This window comes from Phocoena phocoena, chromosome 10, assembly GCF_963924675.1.
Source record: "Phocoena phocoena chromosome 10, mPhoPho1.1, whole genome shotgun sequence".
NCBI classification, from domain to species: Eukaryota; Metazoa; Chordata; class Mammalia; order Artiodactyla; family Phocoenidae; genus Phocoena; species Phocoena phocoena.
This window is the reverse complement of record NC_089228.1, coordinates 6,847,023-6,871,093: the sequence shown is the minus strand read 5'-3', so window position 1 is coordinate 6,871,093 and position 24,071 is coordinate 6,847,023. Positions and strand designations below refer to the sequence as shown.

The window sequence follows — 24,071 nt, the reverse complement described above, 5'->3', positions numbered from 1 at the left end:
TTCCAGTGACTTTATCATGTATGTTAAAAATTAAACATTTATCATCTGTTTTGTCAATCCTATCAGGTATTTAAAATAAATTTTATTAGGTATTAGAAAAAATCAAAACCACAATGAAATAACCACTCACACCTGCTTGGACGGCTGGAATGGAAAAGACAGACAAAAACAAGCGCTGGGGCTTCTCTGGTGGCGCAGTGGTTGAGAGTCTGCCTGCCGATGCAGGGGACACGGGTTCATGCCCCGGTCCGGGAAGATCCCACATGCCGTGGAGTGGCTGGGCCCGTGAGCTATGGCCGCTGAGCCTGCGCGTCCGGAGCCTGTACTCCGCAACGGGAGAGGCCACAACAGTGAGAGGCCCGCGTACCAAACAAACAAACAAACGAACAAAAAAACAAGCGCTGGCAAGGTTGTAGAGAAATTGGAACCCTCATACATTGCTGGTGGGATTGTAAAATGGCCAGCCACTTTGGAAAAGTTGGAAAAGTTAAACATAGTTTCCATATGACCCAGCAATTCCACTCTAGGTATCTACCTAAGAGAAATGAAAACATATTCATACAAAAACTTACACACCAGTGTTCATAGCAGCAATATTCATAATAGCCAAAAGGTAGAAACAACCCGAATGTCCATCAAAAGATGAAAACAGAATGTCGTATATCTATACAATGTACTATTATTCAGCCATAAAAAATGAAGTACTGATACATGCTACAACATGGGCAAACTTGAAAAGATAATGCTAAGTAAAAGAAGCCAATCATATATTGTATGATTCCGTTTTTGTGAAATGTCCAGAACAGGCAAATCCATAGAGACAGAAATTAGATGTGTGTGTGTGTGTGTGTGTGTGTGTGTGTGTGTGTGTGGTGTGTGTGTGTATGTGGAGGGGGAGTGGTTTGGGGGGGGAAGTGGTAATGATCACAAGATTTTAGGGTGATGAAAAGTTTTAAAATTAGATTATGGTGATGGTTGTACAACTCTAAATGTACTAAAAAAATCATAGAATTATATATCGTTGAACTTTATGGTATATAAATTATATCTCAATAAAGCAGTTAGAAACACACAAATACAGAGTGGTTACTCTCAGGCATTTAAAAACATTTTATCTCGAGGCTCCACTCGTCTCTCATTTATTATTTTTTTGCTGTACACAGGGTATTTTCATTCAATCTGGAACCTGTGTTTTCTCACATCTTTCTTGGCCATTCTTCCTCAACAGTACTTTTGGAGCACTTCATTCTTTTTGCCCGGTATTCCATTGTATGGTCCTTCTGTAATTTACATAACTAGCACTTGCTGGGTACTGAGATTGTTTCCATTCTTCCTGCTCCCAATGGTGCTGCCTTCCAAGGAGGTTTCACTAATACGGTGATGTATGGAAGTGCGTTTCCCCACATCCTCAACTACGAAGCATGTTATCACGCTATTTGATCTTTGCTAACCTAATGGGTGAAAACATAATTTTATTTGTACTCTAAATGACTGAAATGGACCCATTTTTTCATATGTTAAAATGAAATCTAACGAATTTCGTGATTTGCTTCGTTCATCAGTGCATTTCCTTTGCCCACTGAAATATCTTATTGCCAGAGTTTTTACATAGTAGGGACATCAGCCCTTTGCCACGTGTTCCAAATGTTTTTCCAAGTTTGTACCTTGTTTTTAACTTTTATATTTTTTGCCAGAAGGATATTTTACATTTTTTGTAGTCTTTTTTATATTTTCCCCCGTAGTTTCTAATTTCTAATTACAATTCTGTCATTTTCTGTGTTTTGTCACTTGGTCTCTGTAAATGGAGTGATAATGCTGGTGTGGGTTCGATGAGCGTATCTGGATCTGAAGGCGTCCTGCTAAGGGGGACAGCGCTGAGTGGCAGGGAGCAGCCCTAGGGAACCCGGCTCCCCTTGTCCCCTACCCACACCAACGGCAGGCCTGAGGAACTGCGGCCCGGCCTTAGCTTCGCGCTCTTCGAGCCAACGTGAGTGGCTCCGCCCCGGCTAGCCTCCGACCAGTGGACGAGCTTCTTAAGGCGTAGGGTCCCGCCTCCAGACCTCCTGGCCAAAAGGAAAGCTCCGTCTTGCTTGGGGTCCCGCCCCTTGCCGATTTGACCAATAGGCGCCCTCCCTTCAGCGCAGGACCCGCCTCCTCCGCCCGCCCGCCCGCAGACCTCACTGCTCATTCCGGTAGGCGGGCGCAGCGGCGGCCGGTGTGGTCAGAACTCGGGCGGAGGCAGGGCCGGTGCCGCAGGACTGGGGCGGGCGGCGAGCGGGCGGCCAGGGCAGGGCGTCAGGCCGGTGCAGACTGCGGGGCCGACGTCCGGGCCGCGGGAGCAGGAACGGAAGGCGGGGCGGGGCGGATCCGGGAGGAGGCGGACTGGGGCGCCACCGGCTTCTGAGGGGCGGCTCGCCCCCTTCCGGCCCGTGGCTGGTCGGTGGGGCCGCGGGAGCAGGGCGGGCTGCGTGCCGGGTCTGGCCCTGCTCTGCGGCCCGCGCTCGGCGTTTCGGGCCTCCGGGCCGTGCGCCCGCCCAGGGACTGCGGGTCTGGCCTCCAGGTGTGGACCTAACAGCGCCCTGTAGCCTTCTTAAGCGCTGACATCTGTGAAGGGCTTTGTATTGTAAACTCAGTCAGAGCGCGTCGTAGTCCCGGAAGCGCTTTGACATCCCCGAAGTAGCGCTGTGCAAACTGAAGCGCTTGGTAATCGCGGAAGCACGTTGTGGGCTCGGAAACCAAATCGAACGAAGCCTTTGGTAAATCCTGGGACCTTCTGGACTTCTCCGAAGCGCTTTGGAATCGCAGACATTCGAAGCGCTTTGACATCTCTGAAACCTTGAGCACTGTGATGGGCAGTGGAAAGAAGGGGGAAAGGTCAGTGAAGCCAGCCCCTGGCTCTGACCTACTGGCCTGCCCTCCCTCGGGGAGTCCCGGGATAGCGGGAGGCTGAGGAGGGGCAGCTATAGCAGGAGTGGTGGTGGATTCCCGGCCCCCTCTTCACCTTGCAGGTGCCCATGGCGTCGGAGAGGCGCAAGGTCAAGTACCACTGGAGCAGCCCTTCGGAGCGGAGTTCCCGCAAGCGCTGCTGCCTCCGGGAGCCCAGTGATGTGGCCCCCTCCAGCCGGCCAGCTCACAGCTCTGTGTCGCGTTCAGGAGGGGCCAGCAGCCCCAAGCGCATGAAAACCCAGAAGGAGCATGGTGTGTCCTGGGGCTCATCCCGCCGCAGAAGTTCCTCCTCCTCCTCCCATTCCTCTGGCCCAGGTGTGGGTGGGGCCGTCTCCAAAGGAGGCCTGAATCAGAGCCCAGGAGAGTTCCTTTCGTCAGGGGGATCCCCTCTGTGCCCTGCCAGACCTTCCGTAGAAGAAATGGCTTCTCTCCAGGAGGAAGCCTGCAGCCTTAAGGTAAGTGGCCCCGACTCCTTGCAAACGGTGAAGCCCTTTCCACTGGCTTGAGATGTTGGAGATGGGAATTTTGGTGAAAGGATACTAAAAAAAAAAAGACCAGGTCTCTTAAGATCTCTGGGGTCTCCCCAGGGGAGAGCAAAGTGGAAGACGTCAGAGGATGGCCTGAGGGTCGGTGGAGAGGTAGTTTGCAAACTTGGCAGCATTTTGGAACTACTTTAAAATCCTTGCGCCTTCCTGCCACCCGGATGAGGTTATGGTGGGGTGTGGGCGGAGCTGCCAGGTATATACAAATATTCCTCAGGTGCTTGTAACCCACAGTCAGTCAGGATGGAGGCTCGCTGCGCTGGGAGGTAGATGGCGTGCCCCGGAGACACAGATGTATGTTATTTCGGTTGTAAATTTAGGGAATTGTGCCCTGTACTTAGAAGCACAGAACCAAGAAAAAGAATTTGGTTCGGCTTTTCACCAAGGTTATGGTTTCCAGCACGTTGGAGTTTTGCGTGGTGGGGCAGGGTTTATTTTGGAGGTTCAGCGTTTAGTTCCCCAGTGGGAACACACAGGAGGATTTCGTAATACTGGGGGGCAGACTGAGGAGTGCTTCATGGAGGAGGTGCAGTTCATCCGCTCATTTGTTTTATGTTAACTCTTATTTTTTAATTTTTAAAAATAAATTTATTTGTTTATTTCTGGCTGCGTTGGGTCTTCCTTGTTGCGCGCGGGCTTTCTCTAGTTGCGGGAGCGAGGGCTACCCTTGGTTGTGGTGCATGTGCTTCTCATTGTGCTGGCTTCCGTTGTGGAGCTCGGGGCTCTAGGTGCGCAGACTCAGTAGTTGTGGCTCACGGGCTTAGTTGCTCCGCAGCATGTGGGATCTTCCCGGACCCGGGATTGAACCCATCTCCCTTGCATTGGCAGGCGGATTCTTAACTACTGCGCCACCAGGGAAGCCCAATTTTATGTGAACTTTAAAAAAAAAAAAAAAGATTACGTTTTCTCGGCGTGTGCGAGTATGTATGTGTGTATGTATGTGTGACAAAGTTGATGGTGAGTTTGGAAAGGTTCAGTTCTTGCAGTCAGTCTGCTGCTTCCAGGTTGGAGGGAGGAGAGGCACCCTAGTTTATGTTACTGGCTACTGTGTGAGCGTCATCCATCTCTTTAATCAGGTCTTGAACAAATATTTATCTAGGGCCTGGTTTGTGCCAGGCAGTGTTTGTAGTTGCCTGGGATTTGCTTTCTAGGTTTTGGAGGTCTGGGCCTTCAGAGGCGGGGAGGAGTTCTGTGTGTGAAGGAACGGAGGAAAAGTCTTACTTGGGTGAGATGGTCTGCCCCTAGATAAAGTTATCATAAAAAAACCCAAACGCAGCCGGAAGGAAAGTAGTTTGTCCTTAAGCCTTTGCTCAGTGGTTTCTTACGTGGAACTGAGAAGTGAGGATGTATTTAGCTCTGTATCCTCTCTGGCAGGCTGTTGTTTTTAGGCGAAGCGCTCCAGGTGTTTTCAGTGTGGCCCTCACAGTCAGAACTCTTGTGGGCACACTGAGTTTGTGTTTTTTTTTGCGATACGCGGGCCTCTCACTGTTGCGGCCTCTCCCGTCGCGGAGCACAGGCTCAGTGGCCACGGCTCTTGAGCCCAGCCGCTCCACGGCATGTGGCATCTTCCCGGACCAGGGCACGAACCCGTGTCCCCTGCGTCGGCAGGTGGACTCTCAACCACTGCACCACCAGGGAAGCCCCACACTGAGTTTTTAAAAAAAATTTAATGGTGAGCTGAAAAGCTTTGTCTCTGACATAAGAATACTGAATATGAGTCAAATGTAAATGAGGTAAATATGAGGCTAATTTGATCTTGTCATTAATTCTTGCTGCAGCTTCAGTGGTTCTGGGTACAGGGTAAAACTGTCAGTTGATTAAAAGTAATGGCAATAACAAGATGAGGAGGCACGGAGGAATCTAGCTTAGTGTCTCAGGTGTACTGCATCCTCCGCTCAGCTGTCCTGTTGGGCTGGAACTGGAGAGTTGAGGGTGTGGCCTCTCTTCCAGGGTGGTCTAATCCAATCACAGACGCACTTTTCTCGAATTTAGGGCTAATGGGCCTTGTTTTGCCCCAATTTAATGGTTAACCATGGAGCGATGAGTAGTCTCGTCCTGTCTCAGAAGTCTTGGGTTCTGCCGATGCCTTGCGCTCAGTCATAAGCGCTTGAGTGAGGATTGTGTGCCGGGCATTCTGTTGGATGGTGGAGCCATGAGGTGGCTTGTAAGGAGCGTCCAGTCCGGAGGGAGGGCTGCAGAAGTCACAAGACTGCCTTACCAGGTGGTTTGGTGCAACAGAGATTCCGGAATGGAGCCTGGGGAGCTAGGTTGGGGGCAGCTTGCTGTACGGTGTTATGAGCCAAGGGAATTTAGATTTTATTCTGAGCCATTAGGGAGCTCTATACAGGGGATAGGCAGATTTGCGCTTTTGGAAGATCACTCATGTTGGATAGAATATGAGGATGTTGATGGGATCGATCCCAGTTGTCCTACTCTAGTACTGCTAAGGGCTCTCCTTAGAGAGTGTTTGTTAGTTTGAAAACAAGATACAGTACTTTACTCATATTTTAAAAAAAGGAATTAGTTAATTAAACATCCTTATTGGAGTATAATTGCTTTACAATGTTGTGTTAGTTCCTGCTGTATAACAAAGTGACTCAGCTATACGTATACAAATATCCCCATGTCACCTCCCTCCCTACACTCATCTTGATAAATTTGAAAATGCTTCTCTGACCTTCCCCTCTCTCTGCACCTCTTCCCCCCTTTTTCTGCAGTCATTTGCACACTTGTTTATCTAATAAGTACAAAGTCCTGTCAGCAAGCACTGCTGAAGGTCATGCACAGAAACGGCCTATTCTCCCCTTGGGTCCTCCCAAGGTCTCCTCACCACTCGCCTACCGTCTACCCACCCATCCGCCTGCGCTTCTGCATTTGCTCTGTAAACACTGAGGGGTACACACTTACCTTCATGTGTCCCCCTCAACGCAGAAGTCTCTGTGCTAGGTCATGGAATATTCTGAGGGGAAGATGTTTGTGTTAGTTCATTCTGGCTGCTGTAACAAAATGCCTCAGACTGAGTAGCTTATAAACCACAGAAATTTATTTCTTATAATTCTAAAGGCTGGAAGTCTGAGATCATGGTGCCAGCTTGGTCAGGTGAGGACTCTCTTCTGGGTCACAGGCTTCTCTTTGTGTCCTCACATGGGAGGAGGAGGCAAGGAAGCTGTCTTGGGGCCCCTTGACTAGGGCACTAATCCCATCGGTAAGGGCTCCACTTTGATGACCTAATCACTTCCCAAAGGACACACCTAATACCGTCACCTTGGGGGTCAGATTTCAACATAAGAGTTTTGCGGGGAACACATTCAGACCGTAGCTAGACGGGGCATTTTGGAATCAATAGAGATTCCTTCTGGCCAGCCTCTCCTTGTTTGTGCCTTATTACCTCCAGGGTAATTGCGAGGTTTTCTCAGATTCTAATGGTAGCTGATGATCTTTGTTTACTTTATAGAGAAGGTTAAATGTGTCTATCATGAGCATCTTCACCTACCTTAATTTTAGTTTTTAGTATGACATACCCAAATTTTTAATTCAATTTAGGGAAGGAAGAGTGGAAGGGAAAATTTAAGCTCTATGATGTGCTAGAGCTTGTCAAATATGAGTCTCAATATTTGACCTCTAGATGCTCACGTAATCCTCAGTCTTGTGAGGTGGGCCTTGTTATCTTTTTTTTTTTTTGAGAAGTAAAATCATGGTTATGCTAAACCCTTGAGATTTTAATCTTTTTTTTTTGTTTTTTTATAGAAGTATAGTTGATGGCAGTGTTACCTTTACGTATTAGTTAACAAATACTTAGATATCAGTCAACACATATTTGAGCACCTGCTCTGTGTAGGCCCTGGGAAGATGAGACTCAGAAAAGTTAAATGACTTGACCAAGGCCACACAGCTTGTATGGGGCAGAGCTGTGGTATAATCTCAGATGAGTCTGACTTCAAAGCCAGTGTTCTTTCTGCTGCTGCCCTCTGTCAGCATGTGCTCCTCCTGACCCAGTGTTAGGTGTGAGGGGTGGGGAGATGGAGAGGGCAGGATCCTTCCCTTGAGGAGCCCTCTGCAGGGTCATGCAGCCCAGACACGAGAGAGCGTTGTGCGTTTTGGCTCTTGAGGGATGAAGCTTTCATGGGTGGTCCTGTCTCCTGCATCTTTACTCAGCGGATGTCCAGTGCTTGCGTGCAAGGCTGTGCTGGGGCTGGAGGTGCAGAGAATAAGGCAGTTCATCACAGTGCAGTGTGTGGAGTGTTGTAACAGGGATATTTGAGGTACGAGGCATCAGAGGACTGAGTGACTAACCATCGGGAAGGTCCTCACAGAAGAGGTGTCATTTGAGTTCTGTTGATGGCCAAGGCAGAAGAAAGGACTTTCAGGCAACAGGAACAACGTATGTCCAAAAAGTGTCAGGGAATGCTGGTGTGACGCTTGGGGCACTGCTTTTTCCTGGGGCCCTCCTTTCCCCCTCCTCCAGCGTTTTCCTCATTCCCAGAACACCTGGGTGTGTGGAGAAAGGCGGGAGGTGATGCTGGAAGGAAGGTTGGGGGCCAGCCTGGGGAGGAAGTCTTCTGGGGTCACACTCAGGAGTCTGGGATGTATCCTGCAGGCAGATGCAGAGCCGATGAAGGGTTTTAAGCAGAGGTGTGACGTTGCCAGATTGTAGAACTCCCTGTGGCACCTGTAGAGAAAGGATGGAGGGAGGGAGCAGGCTGGGAGCCCCTGAAGCTGTTAACAGTGGCTGACAGTGCTGAGGGCTGGCATGACATCTCCACTGATGTCTCATTTGCCCAGTGCTTCATATAGGAAATCACCTTTCATAATGTGTCATTTTCCTTCCAGGTTGATTCCAAAGATAGTTCTCGTAACCCCATGGATTCTGAATTTGCAGCTGAAGCTGAGGTTCAAAATGACATAATTGAAGAACCAAACAAGGTCCAGAAAAGGCAGAGGGATAGACCTCGAGACCAAGGCTCTACCGTGATCTACCTAAAGGCCATCCAGGGCATCCTGGGAAAGTCGATGCCAAAAAGGAAGGGAGAGGCTGCCATGAAGGCAAAACCCAACATGGCAGAGCGCGCCAGCCGCGGAGAGGGGCCAGCCAGGAGTGTCACCACGTGTGCTCCTCAGAAAGAGAAAAAGTCTGCCCCAGAGGTCAGAGCGGAGGAGGAGAAGGCTGTGCTGGAGAAGAGCAGCTTCTGGGACAGGAGAGTGGTGATAGACCCTCAGGAGAAACCCAGCGAGGAGCCCCTGGGTGGCCGAAGGACGGTCATTGACAAGCGTTGTCCAGTCCTGGAGTTTTTGGATGACTCTGACTCGCACGTAAACGGCCAGAAAGTGAGTCAAGCTCATGCCAAGCGTGGGGTTTTGAGTTCTGTTAAATGTATTTGGTCTTTTTAGTTTGATCCTGAGTGTTTCTCATTCAACACTGTACTTGACTTACCCAGGGCTCCAGGGAGCAAATTGTTGGTTCTCTTCTAACATAGCTTTCAGAGTTATTAAGAAACCTCAGTTCAGTGCTGTTTTTGTTTTAGGATTTATATGTTTGTTAAGACATAGATTTGCCTGTGTAACAAAGGCCAAAATAACAATGGCTTAGAGAAAACAGAAGTTTGCTTTAAGGAGGATGGCTCCACAGTGTGGGGGACTTGGGTGTCTTCTGCTCGAGTCTCTGCTGCCCCTCAGCAGTTTCTATCTTGCGGTCTGAGCTACTGTGACCAGGCTCAGCACATTACATTGACATTCCAGCCAGGAGGAACAGGAGAAGAGCATAGTACATTCCCTCCCTTTTAAGAGTTGGGCTCAGAAGCAGTCCCCATTCTATCTGCTGATATCTGTTGACAAGAATCTAGAAACCTGGCCAACACCTGCAAGAGAGTCTGGAAGATTCCAGACTAATTTCCATCTGGGAAGCTTTACATTCAGATAAACCTTTATTGCTGTAGAGGAAGGAGAGAGTGATACTGAATGATATTGGAGGGAAACTAACGGTTATTAACACTGCTTATAATTCGGAGGAGAAAAGCACTCCTCTGTTGTACGCATCTCCGCCCATCCTTCACTACCGCTGCTTGGAGGTAGCCCCTTTCGTCTCTTTTAACTCTCGCTTCTAGTACTTACCTCCATATTTCTAAGTAATTTTTCATTGTTTATTTTTTGAAAATGTAGACATCTGTGGACTTCCTACTCGGGAAATGAGAATTTAGTTCTCTACACTTCGACAGTACCCACGCCCATCAATGTATCCTCTCTCCCTTCCTGCAGCTCCCTGTATCATAATACCATTTTTAGCCAAATCTATTTGATTTATTATCACCATATTCATAGCTGAGTTACTTAGTATACTCTGATTACATTTCCTTTCTTACAAAAGTTGATTTTCCTTGGAGTTCATCTTACCTTGTTTTTTCCTTTAGTTTCTCTGTTCCTGTGACTATTTCATCTCCAAATTGCTAGTACCGTAAAATTCTTCTCAATGTTGTCAAAATAAGTAATCTCTTCTCCACCTTTTTTTTTTCAAGGTATAGCCCGTTTGTTTCCTTAAGATTCCTTTTTTCCTCTGTCTCTTTTCATCTCTGCTTTCTTTATGAATAATTAAGGAGAGTGTATATAATGATAATATATACTCTTAAAATTTTTGACATACTTAATATCTAAGAACACTGGCTTAGTCTTCTGAGTATTCCTTTTTTAGAACATCCGGTTCTTGTTTCTCTGAGAATATGAATAAAGGTTTGTTTTGAAGTTTTTCTTTCTGCACTCCTGAGTTTCCTTCTGATTTTTTTTTTCCTAAATATTTTGGTTTCTGTCTTTTGTGATAGGGCTTTCCTCAGATGTTTCGGGTATCTGTTCATATTTTAAAAATGAAGCTTGAAAAAGCCAATTGGAAGTTCTCAGTGCCTGGAATGGCTTGCTAACTGCTGCCTTGAGCATAGGTGATAACCTGTGGACTCCCAGTTGGGTCTGTAGCTTTATCCTCAGGGGCTGCTAGGGGTCCCTGGGACAAATCTTCCAGTGCTCTGACCAGGAGCACACCTCTGGCTGCTAGGGTTTTAGGGGTCAGATTGAGGGAGGTGCCTGGGTTCTCACTGTCCAGCGTGTGATGGTCTCTCACCCTCTGCTATGTGTCTGTTGTCCCTGATTACTCCACAGTCTCCGTGGTTTAAGTTTTCCAAGTGTGAACCTTATCTTTTGCTGGGTGGGGAAGGGGCAGACCCATCTGTACAGGATGGGAGCAGGGATCTGGGGATCTAGCTTCACAAGTTCTCTTAGTTTCATTTCCAGCTTCACCTTCATTTTGAGAGGTCTGGTACCTCCAATTCCTTAGTCTTCTGGGGTCCTGGAGTGTGATTCAGCATGTTTCTGGGTTTTTCTCATTGCGGGCCTAGGTTTTGGCCATCTGCTTATCCAGTAACTGTTCATCTATCTGCTTTCTAGCATCAAATTTTTGTTTAATTTGCTTTGCTGTTTATTCTGTATGCTTTCTCTCTGTAGGTTTATGCTTTTTCAAGTCCATTTCCTGTAATTTTAAGAGTTTTTGGGCGGGGAGGACAAAACCCACATGTGCTGTATTTAATTGGAAATCCCAAGAACAGTAGGTTTTGTAAACTACTTTTCCCACCAAATATACAATGTTTGTGTTTCCTGTCTAACATAGATCATTGTTTGGCTGCCTGGAATTCCATGGTATGGATGAACTTTCCAAACTTATATACCCAAACTTCTATTTGTCAAACTGGACGTTTAGGTTATCTGTTGGGTATCTATTTGGGGCAGCGTGATATGGTAGGTCAACAGATGAGTGTTGGGATCAGACATCTGGGTTCAAATCCTGGCTCTGTCCCCCTAAACTGCAGTCTTGAGAAAGTCACTTAACCTCTTGGAGCCCCAGTTTCTTCCTCTGTATAAAAGGCATGGTTCTTTAAATGTTATCACAGACTCATACAGGGATCAGCAAACTCTGTAAGGGGCCAGATAGTAAATATTTTAGGCTTTTTGAGCTTTTAAGGCCTCTGTTGCAACTATTAAACTGTGCTGTAGTAGCATGAAAGCAGCCATAGATAATATTTAAGTGAATGGGCCTGACTGTATTCCAGTAAAACTTTATTTACACCAACAGGCAGTGCATTGGATTTGGCTTGTGGGTCACAGTTTGCTGAACCCCGAATTAATTCATGAAAATCCTTTGCTCAGTGCCTCGAGTATAGTAGACTCTCAATAGATGTAGATTTAAATTTTACCATATGGGCTTGAACCTTAGGCAGTCTTGAGTATAGGTAATCTCTGGTTTTCCCAAAAAGGAAATCCAAAAACATTTTCCTGGCCAACTTGACTATCTAAAGCCTTTCAGGGTCTTAGATGACGTCGTCATAAGTCTGTTTATCATATATATTTCTAGGTGGATGTGCAGTTTTGAAGTCACTTTTTTCCCCACTCTGCCATTTTTCCTCCAGCCTCACATTTCATTAAATAATTTTGTTAAACCTTTTCACATGTTTCTCTGACATGGTCTTTGTTGTCACTGGAGTTACTTTTTGTGTTATGTAATATGATTTCCTGAACTTCCCTGATGATAAGAATGAAAGAATCTGACTCAGGAGGTCTGAGATGGGACTGGGGAATTGGTATTTTTTAACAGATACTCTCAGATGATAGAGAAGTTTGTGAAGCAGTCAGAGGACCCTTCCATCTGAGTTGGAACTTTAACTGTTATTATTTCTATTTAAACTTCTTATTATAGGGTATTTAAAACATTTATGAAAATTACCCACATACCCATCACTCATCTTCAATAAGTATTAACTCACTGCCAATCTTGTTTTATCTCTGTATCCCTTTTCTCTCCACAAATTATTTTGAAGCAAATCCCACCTACCGTATCATTTCATCCATAAATATTTCAGTGTGTATCTCTAAAATTATATACAGCATCTTTAGGGAAAAAAACAAGCATAACTACAGTTCTGAGCTCTCCCTCTGCCCTCTCTCTCCTCCAATCCTTTTTTTTTTTTTGGCCACACCATGCGGGATTTGGGATCTTAGTACCCTGACCAGGGATCTAACCCATGCCCCCTGCAGTGGAAGCATGGAGTCTTAACCACTGGACCACCAGGGAAGTCCCTCCCCACAGTCCTTAATAGCATCAACTATCCAGTCAGTGATTAAATTTCCCTGTCTCATGATTGTTTCAGTTTTTTTGAAACATGATGTAAGAGTCATGTGTGTCAATTTCTAAATGTGTTAAATCTCTTAGTCTCTGTAGATTCCTCCTCCTCTCCCCTCCCCAGCCCGGCGTTGTTATTAAAATAAATAAAAGGTGTCATTTGAGTTGCAGAATTTCCTGCACATGAGATCTTACTGATGCAATGTAGCACTTTTTGAATCTGTATTGGTCTGCCCGTGGAAATTCTATCCCACCTTGCAAATAGCTGTTCCCATTGCATTCAGTTTGTGTTGTTCAGTTTTTGGAGGTATATTTTTGGGAGCCCAACAGTGTAACTATGTCTAATTATGTTTTAGGTTACTTTTTTAGGAAATATATTTACATTGTTTAAAAATAAAAATATTTTTAGTGAAAAATAGCTTTCTAGCTGGCCCTGTGTTGCCCTACTCCTTCACCTGGATACCACTTTATACATATCTTAAGTGTTTTTCCAGTGTAATTTTATGCATAACCACTTACCATACTGCTTTTTAAAAAGTTGTCTTTTAAAAAAAGTAAAAACAATCTTGAAAAGCTTTGTTGAAAATGGTGTCCAACACAGAACTGTGAGGTCATACCCGCAGGAATAATTATTAACTCTGTTACCTTTTTTTGCTTCCCATCTCCCCATCTTTTTAAAAGAATGAGCTTAGAGAACCTCTTTAAACATCTCAAATTAGCTTGATTGAGATTTCTTTGGGGTCATTTTTCTTTTTCAAATAGAAGAGTACATCTTGTAATAGAAGAGACTTTGTGGGGACTTGAATATAAAACAGACCCCTCAGAAAAGGGAGCATCACTCTGGGGAGAAACCCTTACCTTCCATGTGGGCATTTTTTGTGATTTTAATCAGATTAACTTCTGTTTTTGAAAAAAATGGTGAGTTATATTTTGAAGAGCTACATTGCAAACATGTTAATTATGTGTTAGTGTATGCGATAGACATTTTATTTGCTCACATGTGAACACGTCAGGCACTTGGTGCTGGCACCTGTGTGTGACTTCTCTAGCATGTGGTCGTGGATACTCAGACATCATGTGGTGGTTGGCCTCTCCCAGAGGAGCAAGCAGAGAGAGCCAGGGGAAATAGCAAGGCTGCTCTGACGTAGCCCTGGAAGCTGCAGTGTCCCTTTTGGTTCCATCAGTTACAATACAAGTTAGCCCAGGTTCAAGGAGAGGGGTCACAAACCCCATCTTACAGCGGAGAGTAATATCAAAGAATTTGAAAACACATCTTGAAACTGCTACAACTGTGTGGTTGTGCATTTTGAATGTGTGAGAGACCTGTTGTTAAGGATGAGGTGCTGGGTGCTTCTTTTCTTTAAAACCCCCGATACACTGTGTGTTCTAGAGAGCAGTTTTTCCCAAGAGGGGTCTTCAGAAAGGGAATGTAGGCACAGCTTCCCTCTCAGGGATGGCATATGAGACCATGGGCACAAGTTTATTCCCTGAAGCTGACAGGACTGTTCCTAGTTGTAAGCTGGCTCGCTTTCTGGGAATAATAAGGAAAACAGGTGACAGAGTGAGCAAAGGAGCCAATGCAAAGCCATCATCACAGCCAGAAAAGCAGCCAGGACTTCTGTTCTGGAGGTGACTGAGCACAGGAGGCTGTCTTCACATAGGAAGAAGGCTAACCTGTTTCTTCTCTTTTCTGCAGCCTAAAGACCGGGAGGTGGTGATGGAGCGCACCTCTTCAGGAAGTGACTGGTCCGACGTGGATGAGATTTCCACAGTCAGATTCTCTCAGGAGGAGCCCATATCCCTGAAACCCTCAGCGGTTCCAGAGCCTTCTCCCTTCCCCACGGATTACGTCATGTACCCGGCTCACTTGTACAGCAGTCCCTGGTGTGACTACGCCAGCTACTGGACCAGCGGTCCCAAGACCCCCGGCTACCACTCCGTGGGCAGTGGCGGCAGCGACACGGTGCAGGTGGAGAGGAGCGGCCGGGGCTCTTCCCCCCACTCAACGGTGAGCCCCCAGCACAACTCCAGAGAGCCCCAGGCCGCTGAGGAAGGCAGATCCCGGAAGTCGCGTTCATCTCGTTTCTCCAGAAGCTCGGAAGAAGAAGAGGTGAAGGAGAAGAGAACATTCCGGGAGGACATGCCACCACGTCCGTGTGGAGGACCCGCATCTAGCTCCCTGCCCAGGAGCCGTCGGGAGCCCAGGTTGGAGGGTTTCATCGACACCCATTGTCACTTGGACATGCTCTATTCCAAGCTGTCGTTCAAAGGGAGCTTCACAAAGTTCAGGAAAATTTACAGCAGCTCCTTCCCTAAGGAGTTTCAGGGCTGCATCTCCGACTTCTGCGATCCTCGCACACTGACAGATGGCCTCTGGGAGGACCTGTTGAAAGAGGATCTGGTGTGGGGGGCCTTTGGCTGTCACCCCCATTTTGCACGTTACTACAATGAGAGTCAAGAAAGAAGTCTTCTGCAGGCCTTAAGGCACCCCAAGGCCGTGGCATTTGGGGAGATGGGCTTGGATTACTCTCACAAGTGCACCACGCCTGTCCCGGAGCAGCACAAGGTAATGTCGTCCTTAGTTTGCTGACAATCTATTATTTATTTAGTTCCTCTTTTAGTTGTTGAAACACAAGGGTTGCTCTGCTTTTGGAACTAAAGAGTTTAGAGTCTCTAAAAATGTGATTGCTCTTACTTAGCCAGACCCTGTAGATGTGATTGGTCAAATGCTTCACAAACTGTTTCTTACCTTTCAGCTTCATTAAGCAAGAGGAGGGGCTTAGGTGCTGAGTGACTTTTACAGCTAATGATACAGATGTCAAAACTTCAGTCCCTTCTTGGGAAGCAACACGTTGTGTTTGTTTAATTAAACAATATTTTTTTATTCTAATTTTAAAGTTAGTGTGCCCATTTCAGAATATTTGAAAAATACACAAATGTGTAAAGAAGATTATTTCCCATTCCATCAGAGACAGTGACCACCATTACCATCATAAGACTTTTCCCTCCCAGCGGGCTGTATTTACTCTTGTGCTTCACCTGGCTTCCCAGGGAGGACAGATGCTCCAACCCAGGCACAGTTCCTGTCCCCTAATAGTTCTTCTTAACGTTTTTGAAATTCAGATGTGTTTTGAAATTCTATTTTTTTTTTTTTTTTGCTGTTTGCGGTCCTCTCACTGTTGTGGCCTCTCCTGTTGCCGAGCAGAGGCTCTGGATGCGCAGGCTCAGCGGCCATGGCTCACAGGCCCAGCCGCTCTGTGGCATGTGGGATACTCCTGGACCGGGGCACGAACCCGCGTCCCCTGCATCGGCAGGCGGGCCCTCGACCACTGTGCCAACCAGGGAAGCCCGAAATTCATATTTTTAATGTTGCTGTCCCTTGGAGAATTGCAAGGGACAATTGGTGGTATGTCTTACAAGCACCTGTCATGGAATCAAGGAAATGTGTGTTGTATGCGTGTGCTTTTTAAAAAAGAATTTAGGAAAGTTAAAAAGAGAAAGTTACAGATTTGAATGTTTTTTCCACTGTGAAAATGTTCCTGCTTCATTGAACGTGCTTTGAAAAATAGGCTTTTTAGCAGCTATGTTGTCTTCCATCCCAAGGCTATAATGGTTTGAATACTCAGTAGTTTGAGTATAATAGTCTGAGTACTTGGCGCACTCAAGGCTATAATGGTTTGAGTATAATAGTATTGAGTACTTGGCATACTCAAGGCTATAATGGTTTGAGTATAATAGTCTGAGTACTTGGCGTACTCAAGGCTATAATGGTTTGAGTACTCAGTAGTTTGAGTATAATAGTCTGAGTACTTGGCACACTCAAGGCTATAATGGTTTGAGTATAATAGTATTGAGTACTTGGCGTACTCAAGGCTATAATGGTTTGAGTATAATAGTATTGAGTACTTGGTGTACTGAAGGCTATAATGGTTTGAGGATAATAGTCTGAGTACTTGGCGTACTCAAGGCTATAATGGTTTGGGTACTCAGTAGTTTGAGTATAATAGTCTGAGTACTTGGCGTACTCAAGACTAATGGTTTGAGTACTCAGTAGTTTGAGTATAATAGTCTGAGTACTTGGCGCACTCAAGGCTATAATGGTTTGAGTATAATAGTATTGAGTACTTGGCGTACTCAAGGCTATAATGGTTTGAGTATAATAGTCTGAGTACTTGGCGTACTCAAGACTATAATGGTTTGAGTACTCAGTAGTTTGAGTATAATAGTCTGAGTACTTGGCGCACTCAAGGCTATAATGGTTTGAGTATAATAGTATTGAGTACTTGGCGTACTCAAGGCTATAATGGTTTGAGTATAATAGTCTGAGTACTTGGCGTACTCAAGACTATAATGGTTTGAGTACTCAGTAGTTTGAGTATAACAGTCTGAGTACTTGGCGTACTCAAGGCTATAATGGTTTGAGTACTCAGTAGTTTGAGTATAATAGTCTGAGTACTTGGCACACTCAAGGCTATAATGGTTTGAGTATAATAGTATTGAGTACTTGGCGTACTCAAGGCTATAATGGTTTGAGTATAATAGTATTGAGTACTTGGTGTACTGAAGGCTATAATGGTTTGAGGATAATAGTCTGAGTACTTGGCGTACTCAAGGCTATAATGGTTTGGGTACTCAGTAGTTTGAGTATAATAGTCTGAGTACTTGGCGTACTCAAGACTAATGGTTTGAGTACTCAGTAGTTTGAGTATAATAGTCTGAGTACTTGGCGCACTCAAGGCTATAATGGTTTGAGTATAATAGTATTGAGTACTTGGCGTACTCAAGGCTATAATGGTTTGAGTATAATAGTCTGAGTACTTGGCGTACTCAAGACTATAATGGTTTGAGTACTCAGTAGTTTGAGTATAATAGTCTGAGTACTTGGCGCACTCAAGGCTATAATGGTTTGAGTATAATAGTATTGAGTACTTGGCGTACTCAAGGCTATAATGGTTTGAGTATAATAGTCTGAGTACTTGGCGTACTCAAGACTATAATGGTTTGAGTACTCAGTAGTTTGAGTATAACAGTCTGAGTACTTGGTGTACTCAAGGCTATAATGGTTTGAGTACTCAGTAGTTTGAGTATAATAGTCTGAGTACTTGGCGTACTCAAGGCTATAATGGTTTGAGTACTCAGTAGTTTGAGTATAATAGTCTGAGTACTTGGCGCACTCAAGGCTATAATGGTTTGAGTACTCAGTAGTTTGAGTATAATAGTCTGAGTACTTGGCGTACTCAAGGCTTTAATGGTTTGAGTACTCAGTAGTTTGAGTATAATAGTCTGAGTACTTGGCATACTCAAGGCTATAATAGTATTGAGTACTCAAAGAAGATTGTTTAGAAGCAAAAATGAAGTGTTGGAATCAGAATCCCTTGCAACCTCTTGCCTCTGGAGGAGTTCAGGGAGGGTCGATGTGTTGGGGAGGGACACCGCCGGCTGTAGGAACTGGAACTAGCTCATCTTTAAAGTCCTTGGCAAGCATTCTATGCTGTTGGTTCCAAGGGTCACTTTGCTTTAGTTGAAAACACTGGTTAAAAGTGAGTTATATCAGAACTGGTATTGGCGCAGTGCCACTATTTTGAGACGAGGCAGTATAAGCGTTGGACTTGAAAATGTCATTCTCAAGTGAATACTACCTGACTCAACTTACCAAAAGTGTCTTCTTATTTGATGTTAAAAATTCAAACACGAATGATATTGCACAATTGAAAAAGCTACTCGTGAAAACATAAAGTTTAAGTTGAGGTAATTTCTTCATAATGAATTAGTATTTTTGTTCTTTTTTTCTAAACCTGAACTTAGAAAGAATAAGAATAAGGAAAGAATAAGAGGAAAGAATAAGTTCTAGCCCTACTTTTTTCTTTAAAATTATTAGCAACAGGTATATTTTACTACTGAAAACTTTTAAAGTAGCTAGAGTTTAAAAAAAAAAAGAGTAGTTTATCTGTAGATATTCACCTAGAAGGAGATCTGATTTTGGTTAAGTAAAGAAAGCAAGCTGCAGGAAATATGTATAGTACTTATTCTTTCCACAAATACTTGAGCACCTTCTGAGAGTCAGGCATTTTACAGACGTATACATGGCAACTTTTTGCATAGGAAAAGGTGTGCAAGGTGATGGATTACCTCTTGGGAGTGGGAGTGGAGGCGGGGGCAGTGAAGGGGAGGACACTTGTAGTGGTGCTCTTGAGCCCAGCCCAGCCCTGCAGCCCCACGTGAGCATTGCCTAGTGGTGGCTGTGTGGACAGCCTGGGTTCAGATTTGCATTCTGGTGCTACAGTTTACCAGCTGCAAGTTACTTGACCTTATTTGGAGCCTCAGTTTCTTTGACTGCATGATGGGCTAACAGCAGTACCTATCTTAGGGTGCTTGTGAGGATTACATGTTATAATACACCTAAATAATAATACTACCTAGTAAGCACTCGTTAAGTGTTAGCTATTATTATGCATTATAGAGTTTAAAAGTAAAGAAAATTGAAGAAGACAGTGGGGGTTGTGCAGTGGACCGGCTGTTCTGGCGGTAGCAGACATCCAGAGTGGCCCTGACCCACAGGTGTTGCCACTCTGTCTCCTCCCAGGTGTTTGAGAGGCAGCTGCAGCTGGCCGTGTCTCTCAGGAAACCCTTGGTGATCCACTGCCGAGAAGCTGATGACGATCTGCTGAAAATCATGAAAAAATTTGTGCCTCCGGACTACAAGATTCACAGGTGAGAGTCGAGGGCTTCAGTGGGCAGATGAAGTGAACATGTTCCTCTGTCTAGGACGTTCGTGGGAAAACAAATTCAGTGAGGAGTGGATTGATGATGTTACGTCTTTACATAGAATCTTTTCTCAAGATTAACTATCAGGTTGACCCATGTGAAATTTCTGATATTTGACCATTTTTTAACCTAAAAAACGGCAACTTCATATGGTTTGAGCTAATACCCTAAATCACTGTGACCCCCATTGCATGAAGCAGGCTGTAGTGGAGGCTCGGTTCGTAGAACTGAGAGCTGTTGATCTTGGGAGAGGTTGCTGTGGGTCCAGTGACTGAGCACACAGAGAACATTCCAGGGCACCTGAAAAGAAATTTTCTCTCCTACTTCGAATTTGAAAGCTCATTCCTCCCCACTTCCCCTACCCGCAGTTAAAGTCCAAGATGTATTTTCTCTAAATGGTATCTAGGGGTTCTCCAGTTTGGTAAACTCACCAGCCTGCCCTGGTGTGTCTGTCCTGGGCATGGGCTTGGCTTGGGGGGCCCTGGGGAGCAGTGGGAGACAGTCAGCTGGCGACTCTGCAGAGGGCGTGGGGCTGAGGTGGGCACGGGGTGCCCTGGGAACCAGAGGAGAGGCCCTTAGCTGCGTCTGGCTACAACGAGGTCGGGAGGTGATGCCCACTGGCACTTTCATGACGGGTAAGATGGGTTAACTGAAAAAAACAGGGAGTCTAGAACCCGAGCCAGGTGGTGCCAGGTGGCTGAAGGGGTGAGGTTGTTAGGCCTCTAGAGCATTGCCTTCCAGGCGCCCAGGCAGAGAGAGTGACGCCTCTGAGTGGAGCCACCACCAGAGATGAGATGAGGCGCAGTCACTCAGCCCTTCTGGACTAATGTGTACTGTACTAAGAACATGAACAGATGCAAGGTTAAGAGAAGAAAAGTCACCTGTAGGCCACTCCCCAGTGTTTTTGTTTCCTTCTGGTTCATTTGATTACATGGACGTAGTTTTTACCTACTGTAGTTGGGATCCAGATGGGCTGCAGTTTTTAATTCTGCTCCTGACTGTGTTGGCTGTGAGTCCTTCCCTTGGATGCAGTCTTTGCATTTCTGAGAATTTACCCACCAAAAATAACTTAAAAGAGGTGAAATGTCCAGAGGGAGTTGGGGGCTTCTGCAGAGGGGATTATGAGAGAGCCCTGATCTGGAATTCTCTTCCTTGCAGGCATTGCTTCACCGGCAGCTACCCAGTCATTGAGCCCCTGTTGAAGTACTTTCCCAACATGTCCGTGGGCTTCACGGCGGTCCTGACCTACTCCTCTGCCTGGGAGGCCCGGGACTCTCTGAAACAGATCCCGCTGGAGAGGATCATCGTGGAAACTGATGCTCCCTATTTCCTGCCTCGACAGGTAAGGGTGTCTTCAAGCCGAGTTGAGGCACTGAGGAGAGAGGGTGGGAGGTGTGCAGTCCCTCTTGCAAGGTTGGCAGGAACAGAGCCACCAGTACCTTTCTAGGTCCCACCCTTGGCTGTGTAGATGTCTCCTCTCTGTTGCTTTGCAGAACCAAAGTCTAGGGGGCTGAGAAGCTGAAGGGTAACCACTCTCTTCCAGGCAGTGCAAAGCCCTACCCTGTAGAGGGTAGTCCAAGGAAGCATGGGACCCTGCTCACCCAGAGCCCCCCTGACTGGGACTCTCCCTGCACCTGCAGGTAAAGGGGTCTCTACACAGCTCCAAAGAGGCCCTGCTGGGCAAGGGCCGGGGAGGGAGTTGTGCGTGACAACTCTGCACAGAAGGCACAACGATATCCAGAATGCTTGTTGTCTTCCAGGTTCCCAAGAGCCTTTGCCAGTACGCCCACCCAGGCCTGGCCTTGCACACGGTTCGAGAGATTGCCAGGGTCAAAGACGTGCCACTCGCCTGCACCTTGGCCACCCTGCGTGAGAACACCTGCCGCCTCTACAGTCTTTAAGCAGAGAGGGTGCCGTCAGGAGTCTCCCAGAAAAGGTGATAATAATCACATTACATAGTTTTTAAAAACCAGGACAAAAATGACTTTGGCTATATTTTTTAAATGTAGGGCATGTAGACATAGGGTGAGCAATGAACCTGGTCTGTCTTGAGTGAACTCAGTTTTAACCTTCATCCTTTTCTCTTCCCCGCCCTCCAGGATGACCAGCGGCCTGACAGGAGAAAGGCCGTGTGAGCTCTGCCTGTGTGTCCCTGCTCGAGGATGTTTGAGAGCCCGCTGGCATGGAGGACACCCGGACAGGACGTTTCCTGAGACCTCGTCGGAGGCTTCCACTTCAGGCTGGTTGGGGGTGGGGCCGGCGTGCGGGGTGCTGGCGAGGGGTTCGGGCTGGCCTCCCGGCTGCAGTGCTCCAGGGCAGCCTGGGAAGAAGAGGAGGCTGATGTGAGGGCACAGCGAGCTTGCCCGCCCAGTGCCTGCCTCCGCAGCTTGTGGTGCGAGCAGTCTGTGAATAAAGTCACACTGCTCCTCAGCTAAGTGCACGTAGGCGTGTAGCTTGGTTCCTGGTTCTCCACTGTCAACACGAACCCCCGGTGGGAGATCTCCTCTGGGGGACATTTGCCAGAGACCTGTGTTAGAGGCTGATGCTCCTGCGGCCAGAGAAGGCAGCCCCTCCCTTCCCTGGGTGACTCTTCAGTCTGGCTCTCACTGTTGCTGCGTCAGCTCTGAGTTGGCACTGGTGGAAGGACCTTGGCTGCTGGTCTCACTGGTTCCACTGCCATCAGTATGGAGGGGCCAAAGGGGTGCTCATGGTCCAGGGAAAGTCCTGGCCGAGGAGCATCTGGACAGACTGGGGGACTTGAGGAGGAAGCCTGCTTGAGGAAGACGACCCCGAGGAAGGTGATCCCACTTACCGAGGTCCCCAGGGCTGCAGCTCAATTGTGTTGGGTCCAGTCTGCAGCAGATGCTGTCTGCTAGTCTGCTGTCAGGGGGTTCCAGCTGCCCTGTGCTCCACTCTGCCCCCTTCTCCTGGAGCACTGGACTAAAAATACTCCTTCTGTTTCATCTCATGTAACAGCCCCTTGTGTGCCCCATCCAGGTCGAGAGGTAAACCAATTTAATTTTCCAAAGCTCTGCTGGCACTGCCCAGCCCTGTTCTATTGCCTATGCAGAACAAGAGGCCTGGTGTCCATGGATCTCCCCATTCCCCGTCCTGGGGCTCTCCCTTGCCTTGGCCTCTGCTGCGTCCTTTCTCCGTGGTGAAAGTGAGAGCCACTCCTTGGACTTTGAACAGCCAGGTCATCTCAAGTTCTGAGCTGTGCTCTGCTCCCTGCTGGTGCCTTGTAAAGGTGTGTTCATTACAGGCCCTGGAAGGTTATGATGGTCAAGGGTTAAGAGTGAGGATGCTCTGCATTTGGGACAGAAGGATCCTTTATTCCAACCTTCCTCAGTGCGACAGGCCACCCTGAGTCCCTTGTCTGTTTCTTGGAGGCCAATAGCTGAAATCGTAAGATCCAGTGCTTATGTTGGATGCCTCTAGGTGTTTGTGGAAGGTGCTTTTGAACCTCGTAACCTGCAAGGGAATGGACTTTGCATTTCATATGTGGTATTTCCCTCTTGCCCCGGTACCCAAGTTGCTGGCCTGGGAAGTAGGCCTTAATTCAGTGTCGACCTTCCATGGATCAGCTGTGCGTCATCTGTGCCGCAGATTTGGCAAATCCGGGGCCTTGTTCTCCTGCTTGGAAGATTTGGAGGACTAAGGATTTCACAGTGCTTTGTTGTCACCCAATGAACTGTCCCTGATCCATCTCTTTCACAGCAAGGCCTGTACATCACAACTGCCTCCGAAGGAAACCAACCGGGCCTGTGTTCAAGGACTAAGAGTGATAACTCAGTGGATGTCTCTGAGCCATTGCAGTCTCCCTGCCAAAGTAAAGCACAAGGTGCTATATACTTTTATCTCCAGGATTTAGGATTATCATTTCTGTTACACAGTGAAACATTACCTGTGTGGGAGTGAAAGCTGGTTGGCATTGTTTTTGGATGGCTGACTTGATTGTTTTTGCTGTGTTGCCGGAATGCCTCTGTATCTCTGCCCCCTCGCTCCCTTTGACCGTCTCTTTCTGAAAATAAAGTGATGGATCTTCAGCCAACTCCCATGGTCTCCATGTTCGTTTATATTTCTCAGAGTGTTAACGATGGTTTAGTTGTTGACTAGCTTTGTAACCTAAGAATCCAAAGGTCTGGAGACATTCAAAAATGTACCTGTGCCTCAGCAAAGTTCAACTGGAAAGGGCTTCCCTGGTGGTGCAGTGGTTAGGAATCCGCCTGCCAGTGCAGGAGACACGGGTTTGAACCCTGGTCCTGGAAGATCCCACATGCCACAGAGCAACTAAGCCCGTGCACCGCAACTACTGAAGCCTTTGCTCTAGAGCCCGCAAGCCACAACTGCTGAGCCCGTGTGCCACAACTACTGAAGCCCGTGCGCCTAGAGCCCGTGCTCTGCAACAAGAGAAGCCACCGCAATGAGGAGCCTGTGCACCGCAACGAAGAGTAGCCCCCGCTCGCCGCAACTAGAGAAAGCCTGTGTGCAGCAACGAGGACCCAGTGCGGCCAAAAATAAATTAAAAAAAAAAAAAAAAAAAAGATTTGCTGAAAAGAATTAAAATTCAACTGAAAAGAAGAATCCCTGGTACCTTCTTAAAAGTTCTGCCTTTGAGCATTAACTCTCATTTTACTGCCTGGAAACACCCAGATACACTGCTGCTT

At 46.7% G+C, this 24,071-nt stretch overlaps 1 protein-coding gene across 1 annotated transcript; it reads left to right on the top strand.

The window, feature by feature from the left end:
• The first annotated feature begins 3,014 nt into the window (after nt 1-3,014).
• On the top strand, nt 3,015-21,305 carry TATDN2 (TatD DNase domain containing 2). The gene is made up of 6 exons (XM_065886226.1): nt 3,015-3,401; nt 8,319-8,813; nt 14,336-15,205; nt 19,223-19,350; nt 20,563-20,746; nt 21,165-21,305. Exons 1-6 carry the CDS (start codon nt 3,015-3,017, stop codon nt 21,303-21,305), a joined length of 2,205 nt encoding a protein of 734 aa, XP_065742298.1.
• The last annotated feature ends 2,766 nt before the right edge of the window (nt 21,306-24,071 follow it).

What these genes read in the sequence shown, in the direction of transcription:
- TATDN2 (XM_065886226.1), top strand. Translation starts at nt 3,015, where the DNA reads ATGGCGTCGGAGAGGCGCAAGGTCAAGTACCACTGGAGCAGCCCTTCG. An exon ending in CGCACGTAAACGGCCAGAAA is followed by an intron (nt 8,814 to 14,335) that starts GTGAGTCAAGCT and finishes TCTTTTCTGCAG; the next exon opens with CCTAAAGACCGGGAGGTGGT. An exon ending in CCGGACTACAAGATTCACAG is followed by an intron (nt 19,351 to 20,562) that starts GTGAGAGTCGAG and finishes TCTTCCTTGCAG; the next exon opens with GCATTGCTTCACCGGCAGCT.